Here is a 27627-nt window from a genome sequence, read left to right as displayed (position 1 = left end):
TCCTCATGGTCTCTTCGCGAGATATACGTAGGAGGGAGCAATATACTGCTTGACTCTTCGGTGAAGGTATGTTCTCGAAACTTCAACAAAAGCCCGTACCGAGCTACTGAGCGTCTCTCCTGCAGAGTCTTCCACTGGAGTTTATCTATCATCTCCGTAACGCTTTCGCAATTACTAAATGATCCTGTAACGAAGCGCGCTGCTCTCCGTTGGATCTTCTCCATCTCTTCTATCAACCCTACCTGGTGCGGATCCCACACTGCTGAGCAGTATTCAAGCATTGGGCGAACAAGCGTACTGTAACCTACTTCCTTTGTTGTCGGATTGCATTTCCTTAGGATTCTTCCAATGAATCTCAGTCTGGCATCTGCTTTACCGACGATCAACTTTATATGATCATTCCATTTTAAATCACTCCTAATGCGTACTCCCAGATAATTTATGGAATTAACTGCTTCCAGTTGCTGACCTGCTATTTTGTAGCTAAATGATAAGGGACCTATCTTTCTATGTATTCGCATCACATTACACTTCGCTACATTGAGATTCAATTGCCATTCCGTGCACCATGCGTCAATTCGCTGCAGATACTCCTGCATTTCAGTACAATTTTCCATTGTTGCAACCTCTCGATACACCACAGCATCATCTGCAAAAAGCCTCAGTGAACTTCCGATGTCATCCACCAGGTCATTTATGTATATTGTGAATAGCAACGGTCCTATGACACTCCCCTGCGGCACACCTGAAATCACTCTTACTTCGGAAGACTTCTCTCCATTGAGAATGACGTGCTGCGTTCTGTTATCTAGGAACTCCTCAATCCAATCACACAATTGATCTGATAGTCCGTATGCTCTTACTTTGTTCATTAAACGACTATGGGGAACTGTGTCAAACGCCTTGCGGAAGTCAAGAAACACGGCATCTACCTGTGAACCCGTGTCTATAGCCCTTTGAGTCTCGTGGACGAATAGCGCGAGCTGGGTTTCACACGATCGTCTTTTTCGAAACCCATGCTGATTCCTACAGAGTAGATTTCTAGTCTCCAGAAAAGACATTATACTCGAACATAATACGTGTTCCAAAATTCTACAACTGATCGACGTTAGAGATATAGGTCTATAGTTCTGCACATCTGTTCGACGTCCCTTCTTGAGAACGGGGATGACCTGTGCCCTTTTCCAATCCTTTGGAACGCTTCGCTCTTCTAGAGACCTACGGTACACCGCTGCAAGAAGGGGGGCAAGTTCCTTCGCGTACTCTGTGTAAAATCGAACTGGTATCCCATCAGGACCAGCGGCCTTTCCTCTTTTGAGCGATTTTAATTGTTTCTCTATCCCTCTGTCGTCTACTTCGATATCTACCATTTTGTCAACTGTGCGACAATCTAGAGAAGGAAGCACAGTGCAGTCTTCCTCTGTGAAACAGCTTTGGAAGAAGACATTTAGTAATTCGGCCTTTAGTCTGTCATCCTCTGTCTCAGTACCATTTTGGTCACAGAGTGTCTGGACATTTTGTTTTGATCCACCTACCGCTTTGACATAGGACCAAAATTTCTTACGATTTTCTGCCAAGTCAGTACATAGAACGTTACTTTCGAATTCATTGAAAGCCTCTCGCATAGCCCTCCTCACACTACATTTCGCTTCGCGTAATTTTTGTTTGTCTGCAAGGCTTTGGATATGTTTATGTTTGCTGTGAAGTTCCCTTTGCTTCCGCAGCAGTTTTCTAACTCGGTTGTTGTACCACGGTGGCTCTTTTCCATCTCTTACGATCTTGCTTGGCACATACTCATCTAACGCATATTGTACCATGGTTTTGAACTTTGTCCACTGATCCTCAACACTATCTGCACTTGAGACAAAACTTTTGTGTTGAGCCGTCAGGTACTCTGTAATCTGCTTTTTGTCACTTTTGCTAAACAGAAAAATCTTCCTACCTTTTTTAATATTTCTATTTACGGCTGAAATCATCGACGCAGTAACTGCTTTATGATCGCTGATTCCCTGTTCTGCATTAACTGATTCAAATAGTTCGGGTCTGTTTGTCACCAGAAGGTCTAATATATTATCGCCACGAGTCGGTTTTCTGTTTAACTGCTCAAGGTAGTTTTCAGATAAAGCACTTAAAAATATTTCACTGGATTCTTTGTCCCTGCCACCCGTTATGAACGTTTGAGTCTCCCAGTCTATATCCGGCAAATTAAAATCTCCACCCAGAACTATAACATGGTGGGGAAATCTACTCGAAATATTTTCCAAATTATTCTTCAGGTGCTGAGCCACAACAGCTGCTGAGCCCGGGGGCCTATAGAGACATCCAATTACCATGTCTGAGCCTGCTTTAACCGTGACCTTCACCCAAATCATTTCACAATTCGAATCTCCGTCAATTTCCTTCGATACTATTGCACTTCTTATCGCTATAAACACGCCTCCCCCTTCACTGTCCAGCCTATCTCTGCGGTATACATTCCAATCAGAGTTTAGGATTTCATTACTCTTTACGTCTGGTTTCAGCCAACTTTCTGTTCCTAGTACTATATGGGCGTTGTGACCGTTTATTAATGAGAGCAGTTCTGGGACCTTTCTATAGACGCTTCTGCAGTTTACTATTAGCACATTAATATTGTTATTCCTTGTTGCATTTTGCCTACTCCTGCCTTGCCGCGTCTCAGGAGGCGTCTTGTCGAGCCTAGGGAGGGAATTCTCTAACCTAAAAAAACCCCATGTGCACTCCACACGTACTCCGCTACCCTCGTAGCCGCTTCCGGCGTGTAGTGCACGCCTGACCTATTCAGGGGGACCCTACATTTCTCCACCCGATAGCGGAGGTCGAGAAATTTGCACCCCAGCTCTCCGCAGAATCGTCTGAGCCTCTGGTTTAAGCCTTCCACTCGGCTCCAAACCAGAGGACCGCGATCGGTTCTCGGAACGATACTACAAATAGTTAGCTCTGATTCCACCCCGCGAGCGAGGCTTTCCACCTTCACCAACTCCGCCAACCGCCTGTACGAACTGAGGATGACCTCTGAACCCAGACGGCAAGAGTCATTGGTGCCGACATGAGCAACAATTTGCAGTCGGGTGCACCCAGTGCTCTCTATCGCCGCCGGTAGGGCCTCCTCCACATCTCGGATGAGACCCCCCGGCAAGCAGACAGAGTGAACACTGGCCTTCTTCCCCGACCTTTCCGCTATTTCCCTAAGGGGCTCCATCACCCGCCTAACGTTGGAGCTCCCAATAACTAATAAACCCCTCCCCCCGTGTGCCTGCTCGGACCTTGCTGAAGGAGCAGCCACATGTCCACTCACAGGCAGAGCGGGCGATGCCACACGGCCAGCCTCCACATTGACCCTCCGCCTCGTGCGCCGCGAACGCCGCTGAACCCGCCACTCCCCTTGGGGAGAGGGTGGCCCAACCGCGCCCGGTACCCGCGAAGATGTCTCGACAGCAGGGACAGTGGGTGAAGCATCTAACACCTGGGGTGCACCATGCGACGCACCAGACTCCCCACTGCCGCTACACTCCTAGGCAGCAGCCTGAAGACGGCTGACCGCGGCCATCAACACGCTCAGCTGTTCGCGAAGAGTGGCCAGCTCCTCCTGCGTCCGTACACAGCAGCCACACATCCTAGCCATCCTAAGAAATCAATTTACTATAGAGTGTTAATCAGCTTTTAACTAGACTGCTAATTCACTAAAGGCGGTTGATTATTGACTAAACTGTGATTGCTAACCACTTCTTGTAGAAACAAGGAAAATAGCACTACCTGTCTCTGGACGGTATTGAAAACAAACACTAGCACTACGAGCACTATGGCTGACTAAAGGGACTCTCTGACTGTATTCGAAACACACACGAGATCTATGGAACACTTAATAGCACTCTACTATTAAAGCTTCCTAAAAGCAAAAACACGCAGAAGAAGAAGTGACAAGTAAGAAAAATACAGATAATACTTAAATTAAGGTAGCTCGCTGCACAGCAGACGTGAAGCAGACGGCAGTTAGGGCGACACTGACACTACTGGCACTATGGCTGACTAAAGGGACTCTCTCTGACTGTATTCAAAACAAACACGAGATCTATGGAACACTTAATAGCACTCTACTATTAAAGCTTCCTAAAAACAAAAACACGCAGAAGAAGAAGTGACAAGTAAGAAAAATACAGATAATACTTAAATTAAGGTAGCTCGCTGCACAGCAGACGTGAAGCAGACGGCGGTTAGGGCGACACTGACACTACTGGCACTATGGCTGACTAAAGGGACTCTCTCTGACTGTATTCAAAACACACACGAGATCTATGGAACACTTAATAGCACTCTACTATTAAAGCTTCCTAAAAGCAAAAACACGCAGAAGTGACAAGTAAGAAAAATACAGATAATACTTAAATTAAGGTAGCTCGCTGCACAGCAGACGTGAAGCAGACGGCGGTTAGGGCGACATGTCAACATAGGTGTCACAGTATGTATTAAACTTTTTCTAAAATAGTGACTGTATATAAGAGAGCCTCCAAGAGGCGAATAATTTATCTACATCCTATTAGATACTGTTATTATTAACGTCATGTTATGCATCTGTAACGGGAATGAAGTACAGGTCCCGAATGTCTGCTGCGTGAAGAGTGTGAAATGGTAAATTTTCCCCAAAGCCTATCTTTTTGAGCAGAAGTATTCAGAATATTAACGATAGACATTTTCTTTAATTTCAGGCACCATTGTCACATTTCCTTTCGGAATTGTTAGCGAACCTGTATAATTTATGTCAATAAATGAAATAAGATCAAACAGGATTCCATGATCGTAACAGCACTAATTAATGTAACGTTTTACCTTTATCATGTTTTATTTTAATGTACTATACAGCTTAAGGCATTTCGGCGTAAGCTACCATCAAACTGAGCGCTAGCTTATGCTACATATTTGTACGTATGTAAAAATCTGGCGAGACTGTGTCGATGGACTTTTAAAATAGATTGTGGTGGTGATCCAAGCCGAAAAGCGTCAAGGTGTATGGTCTAGGAAAATGAAAAGCAATGAAGCCAGAATTTTATATCAACTGACTTCTCAAAACTTCTCTGTGGCGCAGAGGAAATGTTCAGCTTTCCATGTTTGGTCTTCGTCATATCTGTACCAGCTTTTTATTATTATAATTTATGAAGCACACAAGTACGCTGACGAACCAAAACAATATGACCACCTGTTTAATAGCTGGTTGCAGTGATTCTGCTTGACATGGATCAGAAAGTTCTTGGTAGGTTTCGCGATGTATGAGACACCATATGCCACCGCTCATATCATGAAATTCCCATAAATTATGGGCCGGTGATTTGCCTGTGCGCAGCTCACGCCCGATATGTGTTCCAACGGGTACAGATCAGTTACATTTGCTGTCCAAGACATCACTGTGATTTCACTATCATTGCCGTCACACCACTACAGCACGATTCTGATCTCGTGACAGACAGTTACCTTGCCGGAAGATGTCATCGCCATTGGGGAAGACATCAAGCATGAATCGATGCAGGTGGTCCTCAGTAATGTTCACGTGGTCCACAGCTGCCACGATGCCTTCGGTAACCACCTCAGCTCCCACGGAAGCTGAACTCAACCTGCCCTATAGCATAATTCTGACATCACCGGCCTGCATCTCTGGTGCAGAGCATGTTTCAAGCACCCATTCGCTTGCATGACAGACAGCGTGTAAGGAAAAAACCACCGAACTGGTGTGACAGGAATTGCGAATCATTTGACCAGGCGACCCGTGTCTACTGACCTACGGTGAAAGTTCAGTGATGTTGTGCCCACTGCAATCGTAATTGACGATGTCGTTGGGTCAACACGGAAGCAAGTAGGGGTCGTGTGCTGTGGAGCTCCATTTTCAACAACTGCCTTCAACCGAGTGCTCCGAAACACATGTGACGGCAACCGCACTGCATCTTGTCTTCAGATCTGCCACAGATCGCTGCCTATCCTACGTTACACAGCGTGCAATGCTCTTGTCTCCACACTTTGTGATGAGAAAGGGACATCCAATACTCGTAAATTCATCATCCTTCAATCACTTTCCGCAGATGTTCACGACAGTAGTACACAACTGCCGATCCGACTCGCCGTTTCAGAGATTCTCGTTCCCAGACTCAGAGCCATAACCATCGGACCTTCGTCAAAGTCACTTATATCAGTGGATTTGCGTTCCGTATCTTCGTCAAGACGACCACCCATTTGGGTCTGTTCCGCTTATATTATTTCCTTACCGCGCCGCGTGACCGCAGCACTACGAGAAAGCATTCAGTCACACGGCGGGCAGTGGTGGACATAATGTTTTGGTCCGTCAATGTATGTCAGAAATCTGTCTGTTTTCACGTATGTCGTGCAAGTCAGTATTTCTCACACGCAGCACATCATTTCTACAGACAAACTGAAGTTGTTTATTGAGAGTGAAGTTCATTCATTAAAATATGTGATACATATAAATACAGAGATAATCGGTTGTGTAAGTTTTGAGCTCCAGACTTAGAATGGAATATGAACTTCATGCTGCAGATGCTGGCATAGTCCCTCAAACAAGACCAAAAAAAGGTAAATGCAAAGAAAGTAAATGTCTTAATACTAAGCAAGAACCACCAATCAACTAGTAGAAACGCAGTGAAATAGTTGATAGAATGAAGCAGTCCTCTTGGTTAGGAAACATCAGTTCTGAAGGTAACATACAATATTCAGAAACTAAAAGAAGAGGTGCCCTTGCCAAGGGCGCTCTCCAAAAGAAAAGAAATTTATTAATAAACACTCTCATGAAAGTCAAGACAAGGTAGGCTTTCGCCGTGAATTATGAGTGAAACATGTATGGGAGTAAAATCAAGACAACAGGAGAGAAAGACAAAGACTGCCAGGAAGCAAGAGAAATTTCGATGTCAATGAAGAAAACCAACACGATCCGGACACAAAATAAATTCAAATAATATGAAAAGGAAATGAATGGCTTGGCGATTAGAGCATTACAGGACTACCGATCGACATATTTTCCCATATAAAATCACTGCTATGCTCGACACAAGACAGACGCGGATTTTTAAACGCTTATGTGATTAACGTCTTCTCCAGTACACTTTGTTGAAACATGTGCTGTGTACATAGACGTATCTGTGATATGACGCTTAGATACTTTTGTTACCTGACTGGGTGAGCAGTTCCATTTCTTCATATTTATTATACTATGACTGTTTCCTCTAAAATTCGAGGTGTTGTGTATATATTTACTTATTTTTCTACATTCATGGTTTGTTAACTACATCTCAAATTTTCCTTAATTACTTCTTCAACATCCCCTAGTACAGGACAGTGATATATATATATATATATATATATATATATATATATATATATATATATATATATATATATATATTGTTTCTAACAACTGCTGTGGTCATTTGAGGGATAAATATGAAATACAGTGTTCATGCACGCCGAAGTAAAAGTTTATTTTTGTAATGCAGTGGATTATGGGTTTTATGGATTTTTTTCTATTGCTTATTTCAGAAACTGTAATACAAGATTAACATCGTGAATTTTTGAATGCAACATGACATTCACATCCAATAAGTAAAGCAGCTCTTGCTGACTATTGTAATGTGAATGATGTGGTGTTCTCAGAACTGCAAATTTTTTCCTCTTCTATTCCTCTTGTTCTTATTCACCTTCTTCTCCTTTTATTTCTAGACTCTGCGCACCATGTGACCCTATCTGGCTCCCATCATTCTCCTATTATTTTCCTTGGTGTTCCAGTGTTCGTCCCACTCACTGACTTGTAACTGTAAGCCATTCCTTGTGTTCTGCTATTTTCCATGGATTTAAATGCTTGTTCCTCATCCTTCTGCCGTATTTTATGTTATCAGAGATACAAAAAACTTGAAGTTCCCCGTCGATAACCTTATTTCTCGTCTTATCTAGCAAAGTACATCTTTGGATTCATTCATTAGAAATTTACTCTCAGCTTTGAAGGAAAGGTTGTGTGGTGTACAATAGCGCAGGAATCTAAACGATAAACGCTGTGGTGTAGGACCTTATGTTGTCCGTTTCATGACCGGAAACGAATGTATTGATGGCAGTGTAACCCCATTTTATTTACAGAATACAGAATAATTGTTTTTCGAAAGATCTGTCGGATATAATAGAGTAACAAACATCACTTGCTTTCTGGATGGAAGTGCTTGTTACATACGCAAAGTTAATAATACAGCTTCCATGCTTATGTTACACCGTAAACAATATTGTTTTCGTAATATCGATATAATACCAAAAAAATAAATATTGCATCTTTTCAACGTAAACAGCTCTATGGAAATACCCTCATTCCCAATATTCCCCCTCCTTTCTCCAGTATGGACGGTTATTTTCTAGCTGCACTCTCGAGAAACTGGATCTTAGGCTACCCGTTGAACTTTACTGTATTGCGGGCAGCAGAAGCTGCAGGCTAGATGAATTAAGCACAAGCACCACTCTACGCAGTATCGATGTATTGGAGTGATGGGCGTTTGTGTACGGTCTTGCAGGTGAAAGAGACGCTGTGGGAGGGTTCGGTGAAGGGCGTGGCGCTCATGTGGAGCACCCTGCTGCACCAGACGCCACGTGTCTCCCACCAACTGATGCACGTGTCCGACTGGCTGCCCACCCTGTACTCCGCCGCTGGTAAGAAACTGTGGACCTCCGAAAAGGGCAAGTCTGCAAAACGCTCGCTGTCGCATGTTCTCCCAATATACACAATGAGCATTTTTTAAAGTGAATTCGTTGGTACAATCAGCTTGCAGGAGAGGTATGGACAATCGCCTTCTCGTCAGAAGTCTTATAATTAGTCTCATACTTCTAAGCTCTGTCTTGGTGCATGAAATTATTGATATTTTCCCTGAAATTTAATACTATAGTACAAATCAGATTACATTAAGAGTTCATTTTTCATTGACGTTTGAGAGCACTCCAAAAGTGGCTTGTTATCCCACGGTAAGGACTGTGCATCATTTCACATCACTGACATAAAGTAAGAGATGTGAGTAAAAAATACCTCATATTGTCTTCGGAGAAATTAAACAAGACATAAGTGAAAAACAGAATTTATTGTCCATTTCCAATATGCAGCTGAATTAATTTAGCATCCACGTGAGTACGATATCTGGCGCATTTAATAGATTTTAGGCGTCCTGCATTCAAACGACAACAATTAAGCGGCAGTAAGATGTGTTGTTAAAGTTATACCAATTCACCACAAGGATAACTACGTGAACGTCAGTTGCTTCTGTATTGGTAAGTGTGAATTAAATAAATCCCCGACCGCTGAATGGAACCGCGGAACGTCAAACGTCTATCCCCAGACTCGACCTCTGGACCCAATAAATGCGTGGTATTCAGGACGTCGCAAGAAGAAAAGACAACCGATGGACGAAGCTAGCCCGTGGCAGCAGTTCATGACGTTGAGTCCATGTTGGAGAGCTTCTGCTGTGCACATGCGGACTTATGCACAGCTGAATGGTCTTCCTCCAGCGCAAATTCTCCTTCACCTTACAGTGTCCGTATTGAAGGCAACAACACGTCGTTCATTATGTGGGCGCACCGCTTGTTATCAAGGGTTCCCTGAGTTCTACGAAGTATTCCTGCTCCTCTCGCAGGAACCCAACCCCATCAGGAAGCCGATAATAGGACACTTCTGCTTGTTGTCGCTACACATTTTTATTCTTCGCAATATCTTGTCCCTCCCGGCCCGTAAACTACTCTTGTGCCATTATTGCTCGTGGAAAACATATCGTCACCTGTGCAAATCACGTTTTTCCACGCTCCATTCAGATGGACCACTGGCAATACCGGTAGCGTTCTCGCTTCCCACGCCCGGGTTTCCGGGTTCGAGTCCCGGCGGGGTCAGGGATTTTCTCTGCTTCGTGATGGCTGAGTGTTGTGTGATGTCCTTATGTTAGTTAGGTTTAAGTAGTTCTAAGTTCTATGGGACTGATGACCATAGATGTTAAGTCGCATAGTGCTCAGAGCAATCTGAACCATTTGAACTGGCAATACCATTCGGTACAACAAAATTTTGTCGCTGAGTTCCTGTTAGCTTCCCTCCGCCTTCGGGGTGCTGTCACAGCTGCCTTGGAAATAGGTCTCTCGTCGCAAATGTATCGCGTTTAGGAACGTTAACAGTGAGCTATTATGCTCAGGCTCTGAGTCCTCCAGCTGTGTGCTCAGTCTCTTACTGCCTGAGACAGGAACTTAGCAGATAGTGCCCCTTTCAACGTAGTTCTTCCACAACACCTTTAAGGTTGTGAATGGCATGCCATACTCCTGCCAGCCCATTCAGTCGAAAGCTTGCCTTCTTCATTCAGAGCGACGACTCTGTCTCGAACTGAACGCTACCAGTGAGACACTACAATTGACTGCCCGCGATGTTATTTGTGGTTGCCGCTCTTATGCTGTTGACTGCGGAGGAAGGTAGCATGTTGTCGTCAAACGGAGCGGCAGTGTTGGCAGACTGGCCTGAAAGTGCTATGTGGCTCCTTGTTGTAAAACATATAAGAATCTCAGCTAGCAAGCTGGAAAATGACTTAGGGACTTCTGATTTTCCTCGTTTTTCTTTTCAATTACTGTGTGTCGTGATTATGTACCACAGAGTGTATGCTTGGCATTATTCGTTATTCTTGCTATACGTTGCAATAGGCTGCCCTTGTTGTATCTGTTGTCTGAATACTTGATCCATGCTTGTCTAACGCTATCCAACACTCACTGATTAAATCTCGGTCATCTTTGTGTACATAATTAATGTTTGAACAACATCGCTAAGTGAAGTTTGTGAAAGAAAAAGCCGTACATCACATACATCAGTTTACCTTTGCACAGTTAAAAAGTACTATTGTAGCATTAACATGTGAAGTAAGCTCATGACACATCATAAAATTACTTGCATAGTGTAGATAAAGATGTAGATACTATATTCACTTAAACCAGTTTATTTTAGCCAAACCTTAGTCTTGTCTAAATTTTTACTGCCCAAAGTGCCCTCCGTCACGAAATTATCTATTGACAGATGCCTCATATTATATGCTACCAACTGATAGATCCTTTCTGTCAAATTGTGGCGCACGTTTATTTCCTCTCCAATTCAGGTAAGTATCTCCTCATCAGCTTTTCGGTCAATATGTCTGATTTTCAGCCTTTCTCTGTAGCAACACATTTTCAAAGCATATGTTCTACAGCCCCCCCATGAACCATGGACCTTGCCGTTGGTGGGGAGACTTGCGTGCCTCAACGATACAGATAGCCGTACCGTAGGTGGAACCACAACGGAGGGGTATCTGTTGAGAGGCCAGACAAACATATGGTTCCTGAAGAGGGGCAGCTGCCTTTTCAGTAGTTGCAGGGGCAACAGTCTGGATGATTGACTGATGTGGCCTTGTAACACTAACCGAAACGGCCTTGCTGTGCTGGTACTGCGAACGGCTCAAAGCAAGGGGAAACTACAACAGTAATTTTTCCCGAGGGCATGCACCTTTACTGTATGATTAAATGATGATGGCGTCCTCTTGGGTAAAATATTCCGGAGGTAAAATAGTCCCCCATTCGGATCTCCAGGCGGGGACTACTCAGGAGGACGTCGTTATCAGGAGAAAAAAAACTGGCATTCTACTGATCGAAGCGTGGAATGTCAGATCCCTTAATCGGGCAGGTAGGCTAGAAAATTTAAAAAGGGAATGGATAGGTTAAAGTTAGATACAGTGGGAATTAGCGAAGTTCGGTGGCAGAAGGAACAAGTCTTTTCGTCAGGTGAACACAGGGTCTTAAATACAAAATCAAATAGGGGTAATGCAGGAGTCGGTTTAATAACGAATAAAAAAATAGGAGTTCGGGTAAGCTACTGCAAACATAGTGAACGCATTATTGTGGCCAAGACAGATACGAATCCCACGCCTACAACAGCAGTACAAGTCTATATGCCAACTAGCTCTGCAGATGACGAAGAAATTGAAGAAATGTAGGATGAGGTAAAAGAAATTATTCGGATAGTGGAAGGAGACGAAAATTTAATAGTCATGGGTGACTGGAATTCGGTAGTAGGAAAATGGAGAGAAGGAAACGTAGTAGGTGGATATGGATTGGGAGGAAGAAATGAAAGAGGAAGCCGCCTGGTAGAGTTTTGCACAGAGCACAACTTAATCAAAGCTAACACTTGGTTCAAGAATAATAAAAGAAGGCTGTATACATGGAAGAAGCCTGGAGATATTGACAGGTTTCAGATAGATTATATAATGGTAAGACAGAGATTTACGAAACAGGTTTTAAATTGTAAGACATTGCCAGGGGCAGATGTGGACGCAGTCCACAATGTATTGGGAATTTAAGGATATGGGACCTGGATAAGCTGAAAGAACCAGAGGTTGTACAGAGATTCAGGGAGAGCATAAGGGAATAATTGACGAGAATGGGAGAAAGAAATACAGTAGAAGAAGGATGAGTAGCTTTAAGGAATGAAATAGTGAAGGCAGCAGAGGATCAAGTAGGTTAAAAGACGAGGTCAAGTAGAAATCCTTGGGTAAGAGAAGATATATTGAATTTAATTGATGAAAGGAGAAAATATAAAAATGCAGTAAATGAAGCAGGCAAAAAGGAATACAAACGTCTCAAAAATGAGATCGACAGGAAGTGCAAAATGGCCAAGCAGGATTGGCTAGAGGACAAATGTAAGGATGTAGAGGGTTATCTCAATAGGGGTAGGATAGATACTGGCTACAGGAAAATTAAAGAGACCTTTGGAGAAAAGAGAACCACGTGTATGAAAATCAAGAGGTCAGATGGAAACCCAGTTCTAAGCAAAGAAGGGAAAGCAGAAAGGTGGAAGGAGTATATAGAGCGACTATACAAGGGCGATGTACTTGAGGGCAATGTTATAGAAAGGGAGGAGGATGTATGTGAAGATGAAATGGGAGATATAATACTGTGTGAAGAATTTGATAGCACACTGAAAGACCTAAGTCGAAACAAAACCTCCGAATAGACAACATTCCATTGGAACTACTGACGGCCTTGGGAGAGCCAGTTCTGACGAAACTCTACCATCTGATGTATGAGACGGGCGAAATACCCTCAGACTTCAAGAAGAATATAATAATTCCAATCCCAAGGAAAGCAGGCGTTGACAGATGTGAAAATTGCCGAAGTATCAGTTTAATAAGTCACGGCTACAAAATACTAACGCGATTTCTTTACAGACGAATGCAAAAATTGGTAGAAGCCGACATCGGGGAAGATCAATTTCGATTCCGTAGATATATGGGAACACGTGAGGCAATACTGACCCTACGACCTATCTTAGAAACTAGATTGAGAAAAGGCAAACCTTTATTTCTAGCATTTGTGGACTTAGAAAAAGCTTTTGACAATGTTGACTGGAATATTCTCTTTCAAATTCTGAAGGTTCCAGGGGTAAACCACAGGGAGCGAAGGCTATTTGCAATTTGTGCAGAAACCAGATGGCAGTTATAAGAGTCGATGGACATGAAAGGGAAGTAGTGGTTGGGAAGGGAGTGAGACAGGGTTCTAGCCTGTCCCCGATGTTATTCAATCTGTATTTTGAGCAAGCAGTAAAGGAAAGAAAAGAAAAATTCGGAGTAGGTATTAAAATCCATGGAGAAGAAATAAAAACTTTGAGGTTTGTTGATGACATTGTAATTCTGTCAGAGGCAGCAAAGGACTTGGAAGGATGTAAGATGAACATCAACAAAAGCAAAACGAGGGTAATGGAATGTAGTCGAATTAAGTCGGGTGATGCTGAGGGAATTAGATTGGGAAATGAGACGCTTAAAGTCGTAAAGGGGTTTTGGTATTTGGGGAACAAAATAACTGATGATGGTCGAAGTAGAGAGGATACAAAATGTAGACTGGCAATGGCAAGGAAAGCGTTTCTGAAGAAGAGAAGTTTGTTAACATCGAGTATTGATTTGTGTCAAGAAGTCCTTTCTGAAAGTATTTGTATGGAGCGTTGCCATGTATGAAAGTGAAACATGGACGATAAATAGTTTAGAGAAGAAGAGAATAGAAGATTTTGACATGTGGTGCCACAGAAGAAATCTGAAGATTAAATGGGTAGATTAAGTAACTAATGAGGAGGTATTAAAGAGGATTGGGGAAAAGAGGAGTTTGTGACACAGCTTGACTAGCAGAAGGGATCGGTTGGTAGGACATGTTCTGAGGCAACAAGGGATCACCAAATTAGTATTGGAGGGCAGCGTGGAGGGTAAAAATCATAGAGGCAGACCAAGAGATGAATACACTAAGCAATTTCAGAAAGATGTAGGCTGCAGTAGGGTCTGGGTGATGAAGAGGGTTGCACAGGATAGAGTAGCATGGAGAGTTGCATCAAACCAGTCTCAGGACTGAAGACCAGAAGAACAACAACATGTTCTACAGTTATCTTATCCATGTTGGTTAGAGAACACCTCAGCTGTTTTTGTAAACGACGCACTAAGGAGTACTGAAACCAGCATAGAATCATTGTTTCAAATTATTTTATTGTAGATTTACTAGTTTTGGGCCTGAGCCCATCGTCAGTCGGTAGCGGTGACTTCTTCGCAAGTTTTTCATTTGTGTCTTCATTAAAAGTGCTCCGTTGCATATAACAAGACAGTTTTGATTTTATTTTACAATTCATAGTAATCAATGAAATGAAGTGATTATTATGTATTTAGTTAATCTCATTGTTAAACATGAGTCGCAAAGAATAATCTAACCCCCTTCTTGAGATACATGAAGGAGGGCTTTTTATGAATAAACGAACGTATAACTTGCAAGAAGGCAATGCTGCCATCTGACGATGGGTTCAGCACCGAAACTAGTAACGGTAAAATTAAAATAATTTGAATAAATGACTTGTGGCTCGTTGCAATATTATTACAGTGTATTCTACTGTAGTCTGTATGGTTTATCATCCACGTTTCCTTCAAGAATTATGTGTTGGTGCTATGTGTGTGTAATTACGGCGGAAATAGCCTACCTCTTCTGTTGCAATATAGTATTAATATATCACATTTAAGTACTTTATAGTAAGTGATATCATATTGTGTTTTCTACATTTGAAGTATACGAACTATTGCGATAGCAATTTGTCCAAGAATACCACACAGTCTGACCTTACAGACAATGGAGAAGAGTAGGAAGTCGGAATGTGCTTATTGTTCAGGGCAAGTGCTAGAAATCGTGTCTGCTACAATACAGTATCATGTCATGAAGCGAGGGTGCCTGTAATACTTACAGGGTGGCAATTATTGAACTATGAAATAAAATGGTCATAATTTCTGTTTGTGTTAAGATGTTGAAACTGCACAGTTCGCCGCGAGGTATGATGGGAATTAGCACGCGCATGCGTCGTTTAATTTAGCGACGGAGCCCGATTTTCGTTTGGATGGGTAAGTCAATAAGCGAAGTCGGCGCATTTGGGCTACTGAGAATCCGAAATTCGCGATGGAGTAAATTCATCCTGAACGGTTGTCTGTATGGTGTGCAGTATCCAGTCACAGAATAATTGGTGCGATATCCCTTGATGGCACGGTGACTACCAAATGGTACATGAAGGTTTTGGAAGATGATTCCATCGCCATTATCCAAAATGACTCTCATTTCGACAAGATGTGGTTCATGCAAGACGGGGCTCGACCCCATCAGAGAAGGAGAGTGATGTCCTGGAGGAACACTTTGAGGACTCCATCCTGGCTATGTGGTACCCAGAAGCCACTGGCATGGGCCTCGATTGGCCGCCATGTTCCCCGGATCTGAACATAAGCGGCTCCATTCTGTAGGGCTATATTAAAGAGAAGGTGTACAGCAATAACTCCACAACCATTGCTGAGCTGAACAGTCACCGAGGAGGTCATAGTCAGCACCGATATTCAGGCACTTCGGGGATCCTACAGAATTTCACTATTCGAATACCCCAAATGTTGGCAGGCATATCGATCATATCTTAACCTAAAGCTGAATTTATGTAGTGATGTTTACATGTTGAATAAAGTGTGACCACGCCTTAGTTTTCAACTAATTTACGTTTCTCTTCTTCATTTAGTTCAATAATTGTCACCTTGTATAGCCAGACTGTGTTGTTTTTGGGGTAAATTCCTAACACTCTAATGGCTGTGGATGGAATAACACATTCCGATAAAGACATTTCGGCTGCGTAGTAGGTAGTGTATTGATGCTACGTTACGTAAACGTGTGATTTATTTGGCGTGATGTTCACCGCTCCGTGTTTACATTACGCGTGTCTTACTGTTGAAGGCGGTAACACGCTGGACCTCGCGAGGAACATGGACGGCGTGGACCAGTGGGAGAGCCTGCTGTACAACCTGGTCTCGCGGCGCGACGAGGTGCTAATCAACATCGACGAGAAGACGCGCAACGCCGCCATCCGGCTGCACAACTGGAAGCTCGTCATAGGTCAGTGGCGCTGAATGCCGCCGCCTAGCGCACCAGCCAATCTAGTGCCTCTACACTGCGAGCTTCGGGTACTCCCGAGAGAAACTTTGCTACGTGATTAAACACAAAATGTGATCCCGCCATCAAAGGATGGGTTCACGCATTCAACCCTGTGAAGATCAGCTGTCACTGTTCATGTTGTTTCCTTGTGTACATTTCATTTTAAGGCTTTGTAACTGCAATAGCTTTAATACGCACACGCAGCGCCTATGCATAATGGTCCAAGTAATTCACAGTCTTGTGTTTTCATCTCTGTTGATCCATCATGGACAGGTGACATGAGATGGTAAAGTAATTATCAATGAAATTCTGGAACAAGAGTGTAATTCAGATGTTATTTTATTTTATTTTATTTTATTTTGACTACCAGTTTCGGTACTCCACTATGCCATTTTCAGTCCCCATATGCATCTATAAGTAATAAATGATATTGTCATACAGTGCATATCTTCCTGGATGTCGTGAATTCAAAACCTTATCCCACGTGCTTCAGTCGATGACTTGATTGTAAGTGAGTTCAAAACGGTATCGAAGGTTCGTATGAAGCACTTGGGATACGATTTTGTATTCACGACATCCGGGAATATATGGCACAGTGTGACAATATCATATATTATTTAGAGATGTATATTGGGCCCGAAGATGGCGCAGTGAAGTGCCGAAACCGGTAGTTAAAGTGAAATAAAGTAACATGCGAACTACGCGGCTGTTAGCGAAGTTCATTGATAATATCTTGCTTTTTTGAGTCAATTGAACGATGACATGCCGATCCTGTTGCAAGGTGGACCAAGATTTTCATGTGTAATCCGAAATTGATACTGTCACAACTATTCAGGAGGTTAAAATCGCGTTAAATGCCAGTAGTATATCTTGGAACAACAGATGCTGGAGTGAGAGACGTATGGGTATGGTCCACAACGCATTTAGCAACATATTTAGTGATATTGAGATGTTAAAAATTGGATGTGAAGTCTGTGTTAACTGAAACATGTTATCAAAGTCAATTGTTCACTGTAAGTTACTCTGCATTTAGATTGTATGCTGCCGACATCAAGGAGAGATAAAATCGACGTTGCCCTTGCGAACGCCATAGTTAAGCACGGCAAGTACAGTGACATCGATAAGTTAAAAATTGTGGACCAGTTATTAACTGCTAACCAGCCATGCGCTCAGTTCTCAGGACAGACAATTATGGAATGAACTGAGGGTACAGTGATTCTTAAGAGAGTCAGGTGCAGCGGAAAGTTTGAAACCGTTCTTGATACAGTAACGGGTATTACCCTGCAGATAATCATTCAAAACCCACGTGCCCACGTAGCATTGCATTTCGAGGACTGCGTTCTTTCTTCCATCAAATCCAGAAATTTGCCCGACTTTTGTATCCCTGTACTCAAGGTACGGTTAAATATCAATGTTTGGAGGTCACCTTCGCTCTCGGTTAATAGATAATTCCCTGGATGTTAAGCAACTCACATTTATGTCGCACGTTTGGAAGAAGTGATATCTTAGCAGTCTGCAACAGTCATTGTACTGAAAATACTAACAGCCGAAAATCAGGTTAATGTTCTATTCGAATGCAGATAATTAACTTCTTATTATATAGTAGTAGTTTAATGTTGACGCTAATGACCTTATCGATATATGACATTAAACTTCAGACTGGAATCGTCCACGTGCTGCAACCCAATAAAGCTATAAAAATAGTGAACTGTGCGATTTTTGGTTAAAGAAACTGAGTTTGGTCGAACTAATATATTTTCTTGTTACAAACTGGTTTTCGTATTAGTAGGTGACAACTGACTACCGTTCATGAGAGTCACTAGTATACGATACATCAAACTTCTAAATTAATGATATTATCAATAAAAAATAGTTTTGATCATGAAATTAAGTAAGAAATTTGAAATTTAGTGCTAGTCATTTCTGTTGTGTAACCAATATGGTACGTTAGTTGGCGGGTTAATGTGGAACAAGTGTACCACAACTTTCCAATAGATTTATGGCATTACCCGTCTATTAGTTGATGCCACTAACGCACGCATGTTCGAATCCTGAAGGTAGAAGAGACTTCTCCAGCATTGTTTGGTACGTAACGAGAGCAGATTTAGTGTCGCGTTAAGGTACTGATCTTCTGATCTTCCAAAACTATCTGCAGTGTCCCACGGAGCGATGATGGTACGAGACGCTGTTGATTCTGATCCAACCCTGCTGGCTTTACCAATATGAAATCCAACCTCATCGCCCTCAAACAAATTCTCAGTTTGTCTTTACATTCTTCTCCATAATATTCCTATTAGAAACTTGACTGTCTCAAACGGTATGGTGATTGTGCGTGGTTCTTGCCCATACGAGTATATGCCCTTTTTGTGTTAGGGGTTACATGATGTTTTCCGAGGCTCTGGGAGTCTGCCTACAGCAGGGCCGGCCACACATTGTCAGACTTCACGCATGCAGCGTGTGCGAGCCCCCTGAGGGCCAAGAACCGGCCTGTTAATCGGCTTTGCTCGGTTCTACTTTGAAGTATCCTGAATAAAGCGACATTTCATTTAGCTTTACTGTGCAGCATTTTTACGTCGGCACAATTCTCTAAGTTCGACAGAATCGTGGTGTCAGAGCAGTTTATTGTTCGCTATTTGTTCGTGGTATGGAGGAATTTCATAGACCCAGCGACCGTTTACTTAGAAAGACACAGTCCAGCGATCTATTGCCACAATCCTTTAAAATGAATGTGAATGACAGAAGAGGGGAATGAGAATTTTCAATTCACATAAGCTACAGGTACTACTTATTTGATAGGAAACGACAGCCTATTACCAAGCAGAAAGAATTTGAGCTGTTAGATGATAATGATAGAGCAAAAACTTACAACGATCGACAGACGGGATTCATTGTTCTTTACGTGTACAAGCACTTTGTGCTAAATTTTCAGGCATAGAGCACTTGAAGAAATTGGTGGTAGGAATAGTAAAATTTCTGAAGTCGCACCCATTATTCCATTTTCTGTTGCAACAGTGTGCAATGGAAATTAACGATGAGTGTGTGAACATCAAATACTACTGCAAAGTACGTTGGTGCAGTCAAAGGGTATGCCTGGAACGTTATTGTTGAATTTATGAAGGAGAAAGGAGTGCAGCCACTAAAATTAGAACGTCTGGAATGTATTGCAGACTTCCAGTTTTAAGTGGATGTGACTGCACACTGTCCACAGAAAGACAATACAAGGTAACTTCTCTCTGATTTGATGAGGATGCATTTAAAAAGAAAATCCCATTTTAGAAGGGGCACATTCTGACAAAGACAGTACACTTCCCTAAGTTAACTGGAGTTAAGGAAAATGCGAGGTTCGAAGAATCCATTGTGGCCTTGAAAGAATTACAAGGATAGTTTTATAAAGATGTGGAGGACACTGTCAATCTTACATCAGCTTCTGTGCTGTTTACGAGACCGTTAGAGGTGACAGTTGAAAGCACCCCTGCCCATGTGGCGATGTAACGGATTGACCTGAAAATTAATTCTACTTTTAAAGTCAATATTTTTTTTTACTTTAAAACTGTTCAGGGCGTCTGCATTGCTTTCCTGAGTTATAGTTTCCAAGTGTCCATAGAGAGGTTTGCAAAATTGGTTCAATATTTTGATCGATATATTTGTCTGAAAGAACATTTTTTTCGATTACGATGCTAAATAAGTTACGACTATGTGGCAACTTGAATGCAAAACGCTGTGAAATAGTCTGCGTCTGTCCGTATACCGACAGTTTGTACCACGTAAATATTATCTTGTCTTTTGTGCGCCAAACACAGACAAAACTGAAAATTAGTTTTGTTGGTGATTCTATGTTTTTGAGAAATGTGAAATATAAAACCAAGTAGAATGCTGTGCCACTGCATCCTCATTTTAAATGCGGCGCATTCCTAGATTTTCCTCTTCCACCCTCCTCGCGCTGAGACTGCGTGGCATAGCGGTGGGGGGAAATGTGAAGCGAAGCTGATCGCTTTGGCACTCGTGCCTGCGCACGGCCCAAAAGCTGATATGTTGGCCACATCTAGTCTACAGCCGTATTTCTGGATTTCGGGAAAGAATTTGACACGGTGCCCCTTGCGGGCCGTTAACGAGCATATGGAATAAGTTCACAGATCTGTGATTCGAAGACCTCTTACACTACTGGCCATTAAAACTGCTACACGAAGAAGAAATGCAGATGATAAACGGGTATTCGAGCGACCGCCACACACGGGCGCTCACAACGGGAGACCTCGTCTCTCCACCGGTGGCTTCCCATCAAGGCTCGGCTCCCCAACCTCGTAATTCCGAAAACGAATCATATTCCTGAAACCACGGAATATTCTCCCGGTCTACAGATTCTTCCGAACGCCTGCCAACCATATTTTAGTCTTTTGTCATCGAGCGCGGGAAGATTGTGAGGAAAAACCTATACTCGTACAATGGTACGCTTCTGAGTGAAAATCCTTGGAAATAACCCAGCCTGCGTGGTTTCCGAGGTGCCACTTCTTCGTTCTTCTTACCTGCATCCAAGATATCCAGATTTCCGGTTATCCTTCCGGTCTTGCTACAATAGCGGCTGGCCGTCACCCGAATTGTGCTCCTCGGGTGCCACGATGTCCGTCTAGCTACTTCCTGTCTTTAAGCTGGACCCTGTGTGGGCCTTCCACGCACGGCTTGGGTTCCTCCTGCCGTTTCATCTCCACTGGCGTTCCAACCTCTACTAGTATACGCCAGTTGGATAATAAACACAATTCGTCACGTTTCATGCAACAAGCGTTAGCCATTATTTACAATGTGAACGTGAAAATGTTAGTGTACTTTACATAGGGTGGTCCATTGATCGTGACCGGGCCAAATATCTCACGAAATAAGCGTCAAACGAAAAAACTACAAACAATGAAACTTGTCTACCTTGAAAGGAGAAACCAGATGGCTATGATTGGCCCGCTAGATAGCGCTGCCATATGTCAAACGGATATCAACTGTGTTTGTTTTTTTAAAAATAGGAACCCCCATTTTTGTTACATATTCGTGTAGTACGTAAAGGAATGAAGACTGTTTTAGTTGGACAACTTTTTTCGCTTTGTGATACATGGCGCTGTAGTAGTCACAAACATATGGCTCACAATTTTAGACGAACAGTTGGTAACAGGTACATTTTTTAAATTAAAATACAGAACGTAGGTACGTTTGAACTTATTATTTCGGTTGTTCCACTCTGGTACATGTATCTTTGTGAACTTCTCATTTCTGACAACGCATGCTGTTACAGCATGATTAAGTGTAAATACCATATTAATGCAATAAATGCTCAAAATGATGTCCGTCAACCTCACTGCATTTGCCAATACGTGTAATGACATCCCTCTCAACAGCGAGTAGTTCGCCTTCCGTTAAGTTCGCACATGCATTGACAATGCACTGGCGCATGTTGTCAGGCGTTGTCGGTAGATCAAGATAGCAAATATCAATTAACTTTCCCCACAGAAAGAAATCCGGGGACGTCAGATCAGGTGAATCCATCTGTCATGAAATATGCTATTCAGTATCACTTCAACCACATGCGAGCTACGTGCCTGACACCCATCATGTTTCAACTACATCGCCATTCTGTCATGCAGTGGAATATTTTTTAGTAACATCGGTATAACATTACGTTGGAAATCAGCATACATTGCACCATTTTGATAGCCATCGATAAAATGGGGCCAATTATCCTTCCTCCCATATTGGCACACCATACATCAACCCGCCAAGGTCACTGATGTTTCCCTTGTCGCAGCCATCGTGGGTTTTCCGTTGCCCACGTCTCTAAATAGAACTGTACACGACGTTCAAAGTCGTCGCCAGGCAATTCCTGGTACATAGAAATAAGGAAGGGGTGCAACCGATGTTGATGTAGCATTCTCAACACCTACGTTTTCGAGATTCCCGATTCTCGTGCAGTTTGTCTGCTACTGATGTGGGGATTTACCGCGACAGCAGCTAAACCACCTACTTGTGTATCATCATTTGTTGCAGGTCGTGGTTGACCTTTGACACGTTGCTGAACGCTTCCTGTTTTTTTTTTAAATAACGTAACTATCCGGCGAACGGTCCGGACACTTGGATGATGCCGTCCAGGATACGGAGCAACATACATAGTATACACCTGTTGGGCATTTTGATGACAGTAGCCATACATCAACACGATATCGACCTTTTCAGCAATAGGTAAACGGTACATTTTAAAACGGGTAATGTATCACGAAACAAATACCGTCCGCACTGGCGGAATGTTACGTGATACCACGTGGTTATACGTTTGTGACTATCACAAAACCAAAAAAGTGGTCCAACTAAAACATTCATATTTCTTTACGTACTACATCAACATGTAATAGAAATGGGGGTTCCTATTTAAAAACACGCAGTTGATATGCGTTTCATATATGGCAGCGCCATCTAGCTGGCCGACCATAGCGCCATCTGGTTTCCCCCTTGAAGATAGACGGGTTTAGTTCTTTGTAGTTTTTTCGTTCCATGCTTATTTCGTGTGATATTCGGCCAATGGACCACGCTGTATATTCATACATAGAATGAATAACCTATCGCATGATACCTAATTGTAGTTGTTGATAACGGCAAAAATATGTGGATGAGGGCTTGTAAGCTGCGGAATTATAGCCACCTTACAACCTATCTCTCTATTTGGATACGGATGCCTTTGCCGGTTTCGATCCGCTTCAGGGTGCAATGTGTGGTACCTTTCTTTCTGTATGACGTCTGGAGGTTTGCAAGTAAGCTGGGCGCCTATGCACATCGACAGCACCTGGGGGCAGTGTATCGGGAAGTATGTACACGTCCACACTAGCGAAAGGGTTAATTTACGGATGACTGGAAATGTGGGAGGGGCCAGAATGTCTGACGTGGACTGCTGCGAGTTCCAGCGTGTTCGAGTGCTGCAGCGTCCGCGGCTGTTGGCAGGTACGACGCGCGGGGGCCGCTACGACGGCTACTACGGGGCGAGCGGCCGTGAGGACCCGGCCACGCCCCCCTACAACGCGACGGCAGTGGTGGCGAGTCCGGCAGGAGAGGCGCTGGCCCGCGCCATGCAGGCGCGCTACCGCCGGCCCACGCGTGAGGAAGTCATCGCGACGCTGCGCGCCTCGGCCACCGTGCGCTGCGAGCCCAACTCCACCTTCAACGCGCCGCCGTGCAACCCCGCCCAGTCCGGCGAGCCCTGTCTGTGAGTCACTCTGCTCTCTGTCTCTCTCTCTCTCTCTCTCTCTCTGCTCTCTCGCATGGCCGCAAGGCTCACAAACCGCCAGGCGAGCAGCAACCTAAAAGCGATGACTGTGTTAGTTGCCGTGTAAACTGATAGTAGTATGCCTGTGTTGATTCCAGGCGAGCAGCAACCTAAAAGCGATGACTGTGCGAGTCGCCGTGTAAACTGATAGTAGTATGCCTGTGTTGATTCTGGTGCTGGTCACGTGCTCGCAGGTACGACGTGGCGAGCGACCCGTGCGAGCTGAACAACCTGGCGCGCACGTACGACAACGTGGCGCTGCACCTGCGGCAGCAGCTGGTGAGGAGGCGCGCCGGCCTCGTGCCGCAGGCCAACCTTCCGGTGGACGCGGCGGGCGCCGACCCGCGCCGCTGGAACTTCACCTGGATCCCGTGGGGCGAGTGCTCGCCGCCGCCGGGCGACCCACAGCTCTGCGTGCCCACGCCGCTGCCCGAAAGGCCCTTCGATTACCCGGTCTCGTCGTAGCCACAGTGGGGGACCTCCAGCTCAGACCTCAGCCGTCCGACACACCGACAGTGGCCTCAGCAGGGTGGGAAATGCCAAGGGACACTTGGGACGATCCAGTCACGATAAGCAAGGTTCAAAACCCAATCCTCCGCGAAAGTGAACGTCGCTTGATCTACTCATATTGGATGTTCTGACAAGTGGTCACCTAGTGACAATCCGATTTCTCATCACTTCACTGAATCACTCTCGGTCGACATCTACATTTAGCATCTATGTAAGAAAAGTTTTAAGCTGGCAATCTAGAGCTCTACTTGCCACCAGTGAGAGCCCTGTCAAAAAGATGTTTTGTATATCTGTAAACTGTGCACTTACTTGACCATCAAGCACTTGAAAACGTAGTTCTAAGCTTACAACGCTAGGCTCCTACATACATCAAACAGCTTCACAATTAAGATGCCGAAACACTCAGTCAAAGTGTCTCTGCTCATTGGAAAACTGTTTCATTTCCATTTAACACACTGTATGGTCCTGGCACTGTGTGTTTTTCATTAAGGCAACCAGTAGCTTATTGTTCTTTTTTCGTGGACTGACATTAACTATAAATTCAGTATTATATTTTAATTCTGTATTGTAAATGTTAATGTAGCAGCATGTTATCAATTCGTAAGTTCGTGTCATTGACACTCGCCAATTACCTACTTACATTGGTACGGACTTACCTGTATACAGTTAGTAATATCATCTGACTCAATGGTGTGCTGGTACATTTCGATTTTCACCAGTTTTCTTCGTTTCCTATAAATATACATTCAGAGAACTCCAAAGCCATCTCGCCTAAGTCGAACACTAAAAACTACTCTTATTGCAACATATCACATCTCAATGGTATGTGTTAGTCGCCTTCTAGTACAGCTACTGCGACCTGTCAGTCTTCCAGTTACGAACATCGGTGTCCAGTAGGATGTATGTACTTGAAGCTTGTTGCAAGCTTTACGGTAGGGCACTTGGCATTGTGCGAAACCGGATGTTTATCAGAAACAGAAGGGGAATGCTGTTTCAGTAAATGGGCACATTAGCACCATTTTCAGGTGACTATGACTGCTTTACATCTCGATCTCCATCTCGCAAAGAATATTTCTGCTCCTCTTGTCACCTTTCCTAATTTCACTTTTTGAATTACGGTTCGAAGGATATTTCCATTCCAGCAAATCAGAAATTTATTTGACAGTTTCAGTCGCTCCTCGACAATCATTACACAGTTGTCTTCACATTTTGAGTTCTCTTTCCTGTAGCCAGTGTTCTTCATTCTCTGACTCCTCTTCCCCACTCTTCTTACGAAAGTACTCGTTGTCATCTTCTTTATTTCTCGTCTTACAGAGCCAGAGCCTCTCCTTTCTTTACTCCTCTGATTCTTTTAATGATGTCCACACACTTCCCTATATCTCGATGTATTTCTTTCACCCATGTGGCTTGCGTCTTCTGGCCCTTCTGGAAAGTCAATATTTTGTTTCCAGCCCCATTCCGGACTCTATCTTGCAATGGGTCTATGAAAAACACTACAACTTGTCTATATTGTGGTAAATATTTTCGTCAAGCTTTGTTTCTGTCTCGCAATTGACTTTTGTATATGTGTATAAATGTCCACTTTGAACTATGGTAGCTTATTTAGAGTTGTCCAATAGCGATTTGGATTTTTAAGTATCCAGGCCAGGTATACCCGTATTTTCGGCTCTGTCTCAACTTCTGCCTTTTCATTTACATTTGGGATTCAGAATAATAACTCAGTATTTAAACTTCTGTGATCTTTGGATGTCGCCATACATTGTCTTCAGTGACTGCGTTGCATCTTTCGCATTTGCAATCATGAACTCTGTTCAACAACAAAAAAAGTAAACGTGTCACACATGCTGCCTCTTTTGTGATTTCTATTTGTTAAGTTTGAATATTCACTAAAGCGAAAACAATGCTAAGTCCTCCTCATTCTGAAAAATTTCTGAATGACATTGCCGTGCAGCGCCCCAAATTATAAAGCATTTGGGTGCAATGAGGTATGGCTATCACTGCCACACTTCTTTTCAAAATTCTGTTGAAGTGTTTTTCTGATTTTCTTCGCTTTCGTAACTGCTATGTTGCTCCCTTCCCAGTCTTTTAACCTTTTTTCCCCTTTTTCTGAAGTGGCGGTTCAACGTTAGACTTGATTGTCTTCGTCGTGCATTGCAAGCGACGGTACTACGCATATGTGTTCGTTGCGTGTAGATCAATCGCTGTACCTACTGAAGACCACTCCGACTCTCACCAAAAGCCTGCGTATGGAAAGTGTAGTTCCCAACGCAGCTGATCACCCCGAAATATTCGGCCTGTCAGTCACACTGGGAAAACGCTCGCAAGCACAGTGCTTACATCTTAAAGACAGGTATTGTGAGTAGGCGATCGTGAAAATCAAAAGAGATACGCTTTGCACTCTGAGAACATGACTGATCGTGGAGACTGTATCTTCTGTAAGACTTATTTAAATTCATCTCTCCTTGCTTCTGCCTTTATAAGCAACTTTCAGAATTTCATTTCCAGGTATCGTGAGGTCAAACAGTGGAAGAAGTACTCTCGGCTGTCTCTAAATTCTGGAACTTCTGTCGAACCTTAAGGAAGACATTTCGTCACCTCATGATCTCACCATAAAATACTTTCTTGTACACTGTTGTGCTACTCAGTGATGAAGAGGCTGGTACGAAGAAGCAATTCGTGACGGACTGCATCAAACCAATCAGAAGACTGATGACTTTAAAAAAGTATTGTTGTAATTTCTGTCCGTTCATTGGTTCTTAATATAATTTACACCAGCAGTGTATGTACTTAACGGAAGAGAAAGTATGTCAACTTGATTCTATTGTCGTGAAACGACCATATGGACTATTACTTTTTGTCCTGCCGGTTAATATTGCTTTAATAGTGTTACGAAACTTTATCAACGAATGTTATATATTAATTATTATAGGCTTTACTATATAAGCATAATACATGTATTTATTGTAAACTGTTATTAGTTTTAATAAATTAATAACATTTGAATGATTGACCAATGTGTTCATAATTTTGTGTGTGTGTGTGTGTGTGTGTGTGTGTGTGTGTGTGTGTGTGTGTGTGCGGGCGAGTGAGTGGCCGTATGGGAGGGTGGATGTGGGTACGAGTAGACACATAGAGGAACGTTCCCCTGAGGTATACTACCTTTAGTGCATAAATTGAAGACAGGATTATTAGTCACAGTGTTACCGTCAGAGAGGCAAAATGTCAATTCTTTGCACTTACAGTGTTGGCAGTTAATAGGTTGCTATCTATGCATTAAGTGTGTGAAGGATCAGTCCTTACGGACTCTTCAT

The 27627-nt window shown here is 43.2% G+C and overlaps 1 protein-coding gene across 3 annotated transcripts in view; it reads left to right on the top strand.

The window, feature by feature from the left end:
- Positions 1-27320, top strand: part of LOC126355932 (arylsulfatase B-like) — a 280100-nt gene extending 252780 nt beyond the window's left edge. For all 3 annotated transcript variants that reach the window (XM_050006503.1, XM_050006502.1, XM_050006501.1), the window contains exons 7-10: positions 8568-8703; positions 16318-16476; positions 23485-23746; positions 24001-27320. In XM_050006503.1, coding sequence (XP_049862460.1) covers positions 8568-8703; positions 16318-16476; positions 23485-23746; positions 24001-24271 — 828 coding nt within the window. In that variant the 3' untranslated portion in view covers positions 24272-27320. The remainder of the gene's footprint in view (positions 1-8567; positions 8704-16317; positions 16477-23484; positions 23747-24000) is intronic.
- The last annotated feature ends 307 nt before the right edge of the window (positions 27321-27627 follow it).

Source organism: Schistocerca gregaria, chromosome 3 (genome assembly GCF_023897955.1).
Source record: "Schistocerca gregaria isolate iqSchGreg1 chromosome 3, iqSchGreg1.2, whole genome shotgun sequence".
Taxonomy (NCBI): Eukaryota; Metazoa; Arthropoda; class Insecta; order Orthoptera; family Acrididae; genus Schistocerca; species Schistocerca gregaria.
This window is presented reverse-complemented; position numbering and strand designations above follow the sequence as displayed.